We start from the raw sequence: 12,134 nt of genomic DNA, 5'->3' as shown, positions 1-12,134 counted from the left end.
TATATATATAAACATAAGAATATCTATGTATAATAGTTTAAGATAAATATTTACTGGACTGAAGCAAATTAGGTTTACTTGATTATCCATGGAGCATTTTTTTGAAAAATCATGTTAAAATGAGTATCAAATATGATACATCAGACTTTTGAGGAAGGTTTATTTGTACATCTCTCAATCGTTGTATTGCATTATATGTTCTGCTAACCACAATTAAAACTATGGCGTTTTGTTCACAAAACAAATTAAATATCATCTTACTAAGACATATTATTGGAAGATTATAGAGTAACAACTGATATTTTTATGTATAATCTTCTACACTGTTATAAAAATCTAATTTATGTACATTACAAGCTATCAGAATATCACCTTACTTTTTGGCCAAATATACAGTGTAACAACATCTGCATCAAATTACATGTTTTTAGAGAATTGTACTTAGAGAATTATACATTTACTGTTTTCCTGTTACAATATTATTCAGGTTATTACTGAATTTATAAATATTAATAATTAATATTATTCTTATTCATATTACTGAAGTTATACTGTGCATTTTATTCCTAAATGCATGTAATTTCAACTGCTTATTAAAATCTACTGCTTTCTCATCACATATAATAAAAAGGCAATTCATGTTGCTCCTCATTATAAGATTATAAATTACTTTTGTGATATGTTGATTTTTGCAAATTGACCAGGTCATGAAGAGCAAAGTTGTATTGTGTTCACATACCACTAAACCACGGGACAAGCTGAGTGGATAGTTCTTCCTAATATGTGTTATTCAACATATTTGATCATTTGTAGCAGTGTAGAGATGTTTTACCATGTATTCCATATTTGAAGCCGGTGGATAGACCTGACCCCGGAGTTTGTTGTGGAGGTCCAGGATTGCTTGCATGTCATTAGCAGTGATGGCCCTCTTGCTTCTCTGTCTCTCCACCATCCAGTCTCCATCATCATCCAGGTACTTCTCCAAGAGAATGCCGAGATCTGTGGCATTAAACAGCACCATGGCAAACACACTCTGGGTCACCAGCAGGACAGAGAGACCCCTCAGTAATGCAGAGGTTAAGTGACACATGGTGGATGAGTTCTGATGATGACGTCTGAGTGTCTTCAGGTAACTGAAGAGAAGAGGAAGCCAATAAAGCTGATAAATAAAACAGGTACAACAAAAAGAAGGGTTGCCTTGGAAGAAAAAGATGGAAAATTCGACCAAGATTTTGTTTACATATTTAATATTATGAGTATATTACTAGGAACATAATTTTGCAGATGAAGGGAGGGTACAAATAATACACTTTTGCATTTAAAACTATAATGGGTGTGAGAAGAGCCGTGGGAACAGAGCGAGGCCGGTGGAGTAAGTGATAATGAGCGACACCTGCGCCACTCACCGGTCTCGAGTCTCACGGAGGAGCTCCGGAAGGATACAAAGGAGGAGGGACGACAGGGAAAGACGAGAGAGGACCAGGCCTGGATTTTATTTTGTGTTTTGGTTTTGTTTGTGCGCGGCAGTCGTCCGCGAGGGGCTGTCGCGCTATTTTGTGTTTATTTTATTATTAAAGTTTCTTTGAGTGTTCGCCAGTTCCTGCCTCCTTCTTCCCGACTTATGAACTTTGTTACAATGGGAAGTAGACTCACAAAGAACCGAATCGATTCAGCACTTATTTTACGTCATGATGTACCCACGTCGTCACGTTGTCCCTGGTATTCTGCCTTTCTTTTTGTTATTAGACCTAATTTACCTGTACCCTAAATACCGGTATTATAATACAATTATGTATGTATTGTATTAAGTACAGTGGGGAAAAAAAGTATTTAGTCAGCCACCAATTGTGCAAGTTCTCCCACTTAAAAAGATGAGAGAGGCCTGTAATTTTCATCATAGGTATACCTCAACTATGAGAGACAAAATGAGAAAAAAAAAATCCAGAAAATCACATTGTAGGATTTTTAAAGAATTTAACAATGTGATTTTCTGGATTTTTTTTCTCATTTTGTCTCTCATAGTTGAGGTACACCTATGATGAAAATTACAGGCCTCTCTCATCTTTTTAAGTGGGAGAACTTGCACAATTGGTGGCTGACTAAATACTTTTTTGCCCCACTGTATATTAATTTTATTTAGTCATATAAGTATTCAAGTGCAGTTGTTGCAGCCTAATTTAAAAGCTAATTTTGTTATTAGACCTAATTTACCTGTACCCTAAATACCTGTATTATAATACATGTATGTTTTGCTTTAAGTATATTAATTTTATTTAGTCATATAAGTATTCAAGTGCAGTTGTTGCAGCCTAATTTAAAAGCTAATTTTGTTATTAGACCTAATTTACCTGTACCCTAAATACCTGTATTATAATACATGTATGTTTTGCTTTAAGTATATTAATTTTATTTAGTCATATAAGTATTCAAGTGCAGTTGTTGCAGCCTAATTTAAAAGCTAATTTTGTTATTAGACCTAATTTACCTGTACCCTAAATACCTGTATTATAATACATGTATGTTTTGCTTTAAGTATATTAATTTTATTTAGTCATATAATATTCAAGTGCAGTTGTTGCAGCCTAATTTAAAAGCTAATCCAACTATATGCTTTTATTCAGCTAATAAAAACATAACGTTTAACCCAAACCTAAATATAATTAGTTCACTTTAAACAACAGGAAAAAAACATCTCGTCTATTTACTAAAACTGACTCTGTTTCGTAGCCTATGTACTGATAAAACTGCAATACAATCAATTAAATACATATCTTTACTGTGTTTTTTTTATTTCTGATATTCAGCTTTTAGTAACTTAATTACTTCTCAGCCTATTAGTTAAATCGGTTCACTACAAAGATTCTCTTACAATGAGCTCTCAGCTCAATACGATTTCGACAAATTCGAAAGACACGGTTCTCGGTTCATTGAGTCAGCTGAGTTGACCGAATCGATTCATTTAAAAGATCCGATTCAAAAGAACTATTCGTTCACGAATACGAGACTACTATTACAATGAGCCAAAATGAGAGCAATGGAATGAAACTCAACGCAGAGATCTTGACAAGCTTAAAAACTATGTTAAATTACAACTCAACGTCAAATAGCCTACTGTAGCCTACGAGTAGACCAACCATTAAAATATAGCGCAGAATTAATGCAGCGCTACCTAAGATGACACACACAATAGGCTATCCTAAAGAACAAATACTGAAATAGGTCATCTGCTGAGGTCCCATACACTTTGACATTTGTTAAGTATTCAGAGATGTTCTTCAGCTTAGAACTGATGTAACATGTGGCTATTTCACATACCTTTCTGTCAGATTGCACCAGCCTGGTGATCAGAATGGATAGCTGTGTGAAGAGACCAGGACTCTCCACAACTGTAATAGAAATGCCAAGGTACTCCGTGTACCAGCAGGAGGCCGCCACAAAACACTACAGTAATTCATAAGACACAGTCGGTATAGACTAGAGTCACAGCTGCTGCATGTTTAAAGGGACGGTTCACAGAAAAATGAAACACTTCTGCCATCATTTACTCACCCTCAAGTTGTTCCAAATCTGTGTGAGTTTCTTTCATCTGCTGAGCACAAAAGAAGATATTTTGAAGAATGTTGGTTACCAAACAGTTGAAAGTAGCCATTGACTTCAAAGTATAGTTCACTCTTTTTATATCTGGCTCCCTCTGTTGGGCAGCCAAATCCTCGCTTTCTTCCCAAGTGTACATGTGCTTTAAGGCTGATGAGACAGATAAGTATTTAAGTTAGTGTCTTGAGTATATTTACTTTCCAATAAACTGGTTGAACCCAGAAGCACAAGACCAAAAACAGCTCAACGTCTCCCTCTACTGTTATAGGTGGAATTATTTCAACACATAGTGGGTTCATACTGTTGTTACTTCCATCAGGCACTAGTGTATCACCATAATAATAATGCACCCCCCCACACACTGTTATTTTTGATACCTTTATAATGTATTCACATTTTTCAAAATATACAATGCATAATTAATTATCATTATTACACTAATTTACAGTCCCAAGTATACAAAAGAAGTGCAGTTCAGGGTTTCAGCTTTGTAGTAGTAGTAGTATTTTAAATTCTGAGATGAAGTACAGTAAGACACAGTCAGTATAGAGTCACAGCTGCTGCATGTTTAAAGTTTTAGCATTCTGAAAAAGAAAAGTTTTTATTATTTAAATTTATGACATAACATAAAGAAGCTTTCATATGCACTAGTTCACTAAAAAATATGCACATTTGTGACCATGTGAACTACTTTGTACAAAAATTTAAAAAATCAATCAATAAATAAAAATGTCTTGCTTCGATTTGGACTTGATCTATTCTTGGATTTTTGAAGACAGTAAATGTTTCTCAAATGAGCTTTTTTATTGCATTGTGTGGTGAATTCACCAGTAGATGGCAATCTAATCTAATCTTTGTCCTAATGCAGCTCCACTCTGCTAATTGTCTTGAAAATGCCTTTCAACGTCAAGCCAGGTACGACATTTTAAGTCACCAGGTTTGAATGTGCAGTAGAAATACACAGAGTCAATGATAAAATATTCATACACACACATTCATATATATATATATATAAACCGGCATAAGGAAAGTGACGAATAGCCTCTTTGTTTACATCATTGCAGAATTTTGCCTGGGAGATTCTGCAAGTGCTTGTTCAAAAAAGCAGGAGTAAATAAGACAATGCAATGCACATTTCCCGAAAAGGTCTGTTGTCATGCATACATTCTGCAGAGATTATAATCTCAGAGATTATAATATAGATGTATGATAAACATATGTAAAAATCTGTGTCTGTGTTCATTTCAACCAGCACTAGTAATTTGATTTCACAGCAGGAAAACACTGAAATCTTCCTACATAGTTGGGACGGGAACATGGAATAAGGTGCATCTCATTTATATTTATATGGAGCACATCCTACTGTGTTCCTTCTGTAAACAACCACAGCAACATCATCACTGTCAACAGTGTTGCTTTGGGAATCAAATACACTTGTTTCAGGTTCTTGATAATACTCTTAAGATTAGCTTCCTATCTGGACAAACAAACTTATTGTAGGCTAATGTCAGAGAAGTGATATGCTGAGAACTGGTTGTCAGACATTTACTAAATAAACCTTTTGAAATTCCCTTTGACATACATCTTTGAAAATATCATTTTTAATATTATTATATAAATTCATTATTTTGCTTGATCATTTTATTGATCAAAATTGACAATCAAGACATTTGTAATTTTAAATTTTTATCTGAAAAAAAAAATGCTGTTCTTTGAACCTATCATCAGCTCATAAAAATGGCTCCACAATTGTTTTTAACACTGATAATAGTATGTTTCTTTAGCACCAAATCAGCATATTAAAAATAAATTCTGAAGGATCATGTGACACTGACGACTGAAGTAATGGGCTTCTGATAATTCAGTTTTGCCAACACAGAAATTAAACACATTTGAAAAATAACTTAAATTGAAGTAATATTTCACAATGTAAGTATAAACAAAACAGTTTACATTAAAGTGACTCATTTCAAAGGCATTTAACAAATGTACAGACCCCCAAACTTTCTAAAAAAAAGAAGAAACAGAAAAACATTTTAAAAAAAAAAATTATTTAATAATCAGTAGTAACTTAAAGGCATGGCACAGTTGGTCATGCGATCAACATTAATGTACAAACCTTTATAAAGAGACTGTGATGTTCTGACCCAAAGACCCATAAAGACTGGGAGGAGTGTGTCCCTAAATGCAAGTGGATGTCCACTACTCAACTGTCTCCGTTATATAGTTGTCCCAGAGCTGAAAGACAAAATACACTGCTATCCATACTTCTAATTGAAAACTGTAGAGTAACTTTATCTTTCCCCAGACATTAACAAAGACTTGATTGTTCATTGACTTCACTGACCTAATTTTCTATAAAAATTTCAGAAAATCTACCTTAGTCATATAAAAAATATATAAATGCCAAAATAATCCATCATGGTTCTGTTGAAACATTCTGATAGTACAAAGTATTTCTGTTCAAACAAATATATTTCAACAGTTTGAAACTTAAAATGTTTCAAAGTCTTCCTGACTGCATCATACTTTAAAACAGTGCCTTATCATATATTTTACATGACAGCCCCACAACATTACTGCTCTAGAGGAGATCTGGATGGAGGAATGGGCCAAAATACCAGCAACTGTGTGTGAAAACCTTGTGAAGACTTACAGAAAACGTTTGACCTCTGTCATTGCCAACAAAGGGTATATAACAAAGTATTGAGATGAAATTTTGTTATTGACCAAATACTTATTTTCCACCATAATTTGCAAATAAATTCTTTAAAAATCCTACAATGTGATTTTCTGGATTTTTTTTTTCTCATTTTGTCTCTCATAGTTGAGGTATACCTATGATGAAAATTACAGGCCTCTCTCGTCTTTTTAAGTGGGAGAACTTGCACAATTGGTGGCTGACTAAACACTTTTTTTCCCCACTGTATATGTTTGTGTGGGAAACACTTGACTCTATTACAGAAATATAATAGAGTATTCTTATTATAAATCTGCGTATTCTGAGAAATATATGTTTTGGGAAGGTTTGCAGCATTGGTGAGACATTTTGGAGGCAGCATAAGTGAAATTGCTGGCAGAGATGAAGAGGCAGTGGGACTGAAGGCTGTCAGTGCACTTGCTCCACAGCATATACACAAGAGCAGAATGTTGATAGCCAAGCGGTTTTCTTTCATGACTGACATCCCAGCATATCGCATGAAATCAGGGCTATCTCTTTTACAGAAATTCTGTATAAAATAATTAAAATCCTATAATATATAAAAGCCTATAATATATAATAAAAACGACAACAGATAAAAGTTATTTAAACTCATAAGTGAATAGCCCAAACAACCATACAGTTACTATATAATACAGTTACTATACAGTATAATATGTACACTATATAATATATACTTTTTATGTTTTATATATGTTGTCATGTTTTAAGACATATTTTGTTGTCTGTGGGAATAATTTCAGGCAAAATTGTGTCTGAGCAAACCTGGAATGATTATTCAAGCCAGAACAATCAGATACTGGATACTAGATTCAATCGGCAAAATACAAGATCATCTACCCTTGATCACAAACAGACTGAAAGAAAGGCACAACAATGAATAATACAGAGAATAAATAACAGTGCCAACAGTAAGGATTCGTGCCTCTTCGTTTTTGAGCATCTCATAGATTCCTTTAGGACTCAGAAAATTATGACTTTTTTTAGACTGAACTTTCTGTGATTTCAAAAGTTTAAAATATACGTACATTTAAAAAACGAGACACTGCGTCCTCTAGGTTTCTTGCCATGCTGCGGACGCAAGCTTCAGACGAAGAAGTGAATGATGTGTAGCTCCCGGCGCCGATTTATACTGTAGTCGCACCGGTAGTGACGTCATGGCTGTCGCCGGCCAACGAGTTGGTGTTTTTTCAATGTATGCTTCAGACACGGGTCACGACGAGGCGTTCCCCATAGCGACCCCTAGAGGACGCAGTGTCTCGTTCCCTACTCAGGGAACCATGGTTACATAAGTAACCTGAGACGTTTTCTTTCATGACTGACATCCCAGCATATCGCATGAAATCAGGGCTATCTCTTTTACAGAAATTCTGTATAAAATAATTAAAATCCTATAATATATAAAAGCCTATAATATATAATAAAAACGACAACAGATAAAAGTCATTTAAACTCATAAGTGAATAGGCCAAACAACCATACAGTTACTATATAATACAGTTACTATACAGTATAATATGTACATTATATAATATATACTTTTTATGTTTTATATATGTTGTCATGTTTTAAGACATATTTTGTTGTCTGTGGGAATAATTTCAGGCAAAATTGTGTCTGAGCAAACCTGGAATGATTATTCAAGCCAGAACAATCAGATACTGGATACTAGATTCAATCGGCAAAACACAAGATCATCTACCCTTGATCACAAATAGACTGAAAGAAAGGCACAACAATGAATAATACAGAGAATAAATAACAGTGCCAACAGTAAGGATTCGTGCCTCTTCATTTTTGAGCATCTCATAGATTCCTTTAGGACTCAGAAAATTATGACTTTTTTTAGACTGAACTTTCTGTGATTTCAAAAGTTTAAAATATACGTACATTTAAAAATTCTTACAATAACACTTTTACACAATAAATTTAAAGTTAACTTCAGCTGGAACATACAGATTAGTTTTAGGTTGTGTTGAGCAATATGTCTACTGATCTATCAGTCCTATTGTTAATTTTTTTTTAAAGTTTATATTGTAATGTATGAAGTTAGAAGATTCCTTGAATAATGTACAAAAATGACAGATAATTTCTTTTATATAAACATGATTGTTTTATATAAAAAGTAACATCGACAACATAATTATTTTGAAAACAAATCAGACTTGAACCAAATCGAGAAATCTGTATCATCACCCACGCAAGTAATAAGTCTTGCCATTTAATTGTTCGCCTCAGTTTTTAGTCACTACCATTTTGCATGAAAAAAGATATGTTGTGTGTGGTCTAAAGAAACATATCAGTGCACCAGAGTAAAGTCAATGGAAAGTCCCCACTACAATAGAAAAACAATGTTGGGAAAGTGTACAGTACAGTATGTGTTTCAGTAAGCCATAATTCTAAAGGTTCTTGAGGAAAGCAGCAGAAATTTTATTAGAAAACGTTTATGCTACATGAAAACCAGGAGCCAAGAGCATAAAAAACACACATAATTAATAAACACTGCCTTTACATTCATCACTCTGACAAAGAGACACTCTCAACCAATCAGCTTTCACTCATTATGACATCATGGAATTTGGAATTCCTGGTCACACAGAGTCAGTTAAGAAATAAACTACAAGGACTTCAAGTAAGTGGAAAGTGTGAACAAACATTTCTACAATATCAAATCAAGTCTTCTGCAGATGTGTCATCATCTATAGAAAGCAGAGACCATGACAGATGACAGAAGAGTCGCCAACAAGTAAGATTTTAAAGGAAAGCAAAAATTATATATACTTTAGTTAACCTGTGAGAAAAGTAAAAAGCATAGTTATATGTATAGTTGCCAGATAAGTTATGTTATTTTCAAAGTGAACCATATTTACATTAACACACACATCAACGTGTAAAGCAACATCTCTGCAATATCAACTCAATCCTTCTGCAAGCATGTCATTGTCTTCAGAAAGAGGAGACCATGACAGATGACAAGTCACCCAAAACTACGATTTTAAATGAAAGCAAAAAACAAAACAAAAAACAGTTAAATAAGATTATTTTAAGTATACTTGTCAGAAAAGTTATTTTCTTACAAATTTAAATGAATTCTTAAATTAGTAAGCATATTTACATTAATGCCAGGGAAGCAGGGAGGCTCTGTCTCATTGTTTTAGTTAAACTATGAGATAAGAAAAGTTTTAAGAAAGTTTTTAAGTACAGTTGCCAAATATGTTACTGTCAAAGTGAATCCTTAAATTTGTAAATCACATTTGCATTTATGCACACACACCAGCGTATGAAACAACGTCTCTACAATATCAAATCAAGACTTTTGCAGGTATGTGATTATCTTCAGAAAGAAGAAACCACGATAGATGACAGAAAAGTCACCAACAAGTAAGATTTTAAATAACTAAAGATTCAAGTGTGCCGCACTCTGGCTGGAAGCGCAAGCCATGGACCAAGATCACAACTCTGCACATTGCACACCTTGGCCACCTGGAAAATTTGGGCAAGGCTGTCAGTTCAGCCCAGGGGAAACACTTGGAGTTAGGACTAGGGTGTGTCCTGTAAGTAGTGGTGTGTGGGACACAGGGCACACCCAAGGTTGCCAAAAATACGACAAAAATTATTTTTTGGAAAAGAAAATCCAAACCAATTTTCTAACAAAAGTGAATTTTAAATGAATTAAGCAAATTGTACAAAACTATTTCAAACAACAAAGCAAAAACAAATCCTTAAATATAATTAAGATAATAATAACAGATAAAAACACATTTTCCAGTGACAAAGCAAAACTACTGGTTGGAAAAAATTTCTGCAAATTGGCCTTTTGTACCAATCAATTTGCTAACAAATATGAATTTGAAGTAAATTAAGCAATTTGTATAAAAGCCTTATCAAACAACAAAGCAAAAAAAATAATAAAAAATGTAGCAAATTGGCCTTTTGTCGGATTGGTTCCTAGCTCCTGTGCAGAACTCTAGGTGGGATAGGCCAGCTAATTGCCCATAGCGCAGTCTCTCATTGTCTGCATCCAGGACACCTGTAAGTACCTGTGCAATTAGGGAGAGGCCACCCTTACAGGCTAGGGAAGATCTGTCTCAGCCCTCTGGGTGGGATGGCAAGCCATAGACCAAGAGCACAACTCGGACTAGGGTGTGTCCTGTAAGGTCGTGGTAGGTGGGACACAGGGCGCACCCTAGGTTGCCAAAAAAAAACACAAAAGAAATATTTTGCAAAAGAAAATCCCAACCAATTTGTTAACAAATATGAGTTTGAAATCAACAAAGCAAACTGTACAAAAACCATATCAAATGTAGCGAATCAGCTCATAAGGGAAATATGAATGATTAATCATAACTAGTTATAATTAATTATAAATATTTAGATCCACTGTAGATCTTTACTTGACCTCTCAGGGTCAACTGTCTGTCAATTCTAAGAACGTTAATTTCCTGGTTAAGGGAAAGAACTTTCTTACTGTACAATTCTACAAAGAGCTTGTAGCACAAATCTGCATGATTAAGTGACTCCAGTTATGAGCAAACAATGAACAACGTCAAGTGTGATACAAGTAAGACTTTATTAACTACATAAACACTTAAACTAGTCTAACGAAATTCCAAGCGGGAGGTGGCAATTGCTGGAGGGTTTTACGACCCTTTGTCTCTAAGCATGGTATTTCGCATATGTAATTTGCTTGGATGTTGATGAAAGATTACTAAAGGTTCTTAGAACACTAATATGTTGCATAGGTATAAACATACAATATACACTCTCAATTAGATCATCCGAATACGAATTCATAGAGACCAAACATGGTATATGTAAGGTTACATGAATGAGTGGTTCTTTCATAAGCATGCATAAAATAGTCTACAATACAACAGATAATATACAAGACAGCAATAATATACACAATGACCTGAAGGATATGTGTGTTCATTCAAAGAAAGGTTTTCCTATTAATTAATTAGAGAAGAGTACATTTTTCACTGTGCACTGTGGATTTCCTATGGCAATTGTAGTGAGAGGGGTGACTCTCAACATGCCATTAGGTCGTAAAATCTATCTGGTCTAGCAGAGGTGTCAGGGTTGCCATGGTAACCAGGGTCCCGGGCCTCGTTCACAGACATTTTGGCACCCAGTATGTTTATTGGGTGAGGGGTCTGTGAATGTTTGTTAATCTAATGAATAATTGATTTGTTAACTCAAATGACAAATGGTGTGTCTGATTGGTCCAGACGCTACACAAACAACAAGTCCAAAAAAACAAAAACTGTGGCAAATTGGCCATATTTTTTGGATTGGTTCCTAGCTCTGGTGCAGAACTCTGGGCGGGACAGACCAGCTATGTGCCTATAGTGCAGACTTTCATAGTCTGCATCCAGAAAACCTGTAAGTACCTGTGCAATTAGGGAGAGGGCACTCTTATAGGCCAGGGAAGAAGGGAAGCTCTGGCGCAGTCTGGGATGGCGAGCCATGAACCAAGAGTGCAACTCTTCGCATTGCACACCTTGGCCACCTGGAAAATTTGGGTGAGGCTGTCAGTTCACCCCTGGGAAAACACTTGGAGTTAGGACTAGGGTGTGTCCTGTAAGGTCGTGGTGGGTGGGACACAGAGCGCACTCTAGGTTGCCACAAAACCAACAAAAATTACTTTTTGGAAAAGAAAATCCCAAACAATTTGCTTACAAATATGAATTTGAAATCAACAAAGCAAACTGTACAAAAACTATATCAAACAACAAAGCAAAAAAAGTCAATTAAGCAATTTGTACAAAAACTATATCAATCAACAAAGCAAAAAAAAAAAAAAAAAAAAAAAAAA

General features: G+C 34.8%; 1 protein-coding gene across 1 annotated transcript in view; it reads right to left on the bottom strand.

Annotated features, from left to right (window-relative positions):
• LOC107596057 (cysteine-rich secretory protein LCCL domain-containing 1-like) overlaps positions 1-6,770 on the bottom strand; it is a 19,060-nt gene extending 12,290 nt beyond the window's left edge. Inside the window, exons 1-2 of the mRNA XM_016286661.1 lie at positions 6,610-6,770; positions 833-938 (exon numbers count right to left, since the gene is read on the bottom strand). Coding sequence (XP_016142147.1) covers positions 833-938; positions 6,610-6,770 — 267 coding nt within the window. The remainder of the gene's footprint in view (positions 1-832; positions 939-6,609) is intronic.
• Positions 6,771-12,134: the final 5,364 nt, after the last annotated feature.

Source organism: Sinocyclocheilus grahami, unplaced genomic scaffold, assembly GCF_001515645.1.
Source record: "Sinocyclocheilus grahami isolate Dianchi unplaced genomic scaffold, SAMN03320097.WGS_v1.1 scaffold213.1, whole genome shotgun sequence".
NCBI classification, from domain to species: domain Eukaryota; kingdom Metazoa; phylum Chordata; class Actinopteri; order Cypriniformes; family Cyprinidae; genus Sinocyclocheilus; species Sinocyclocheilus grahami.
Note: the sequence above shows the minus strand (reverse complement) of the source record. Positions and strands in the feature narration are given on the sequence as shown.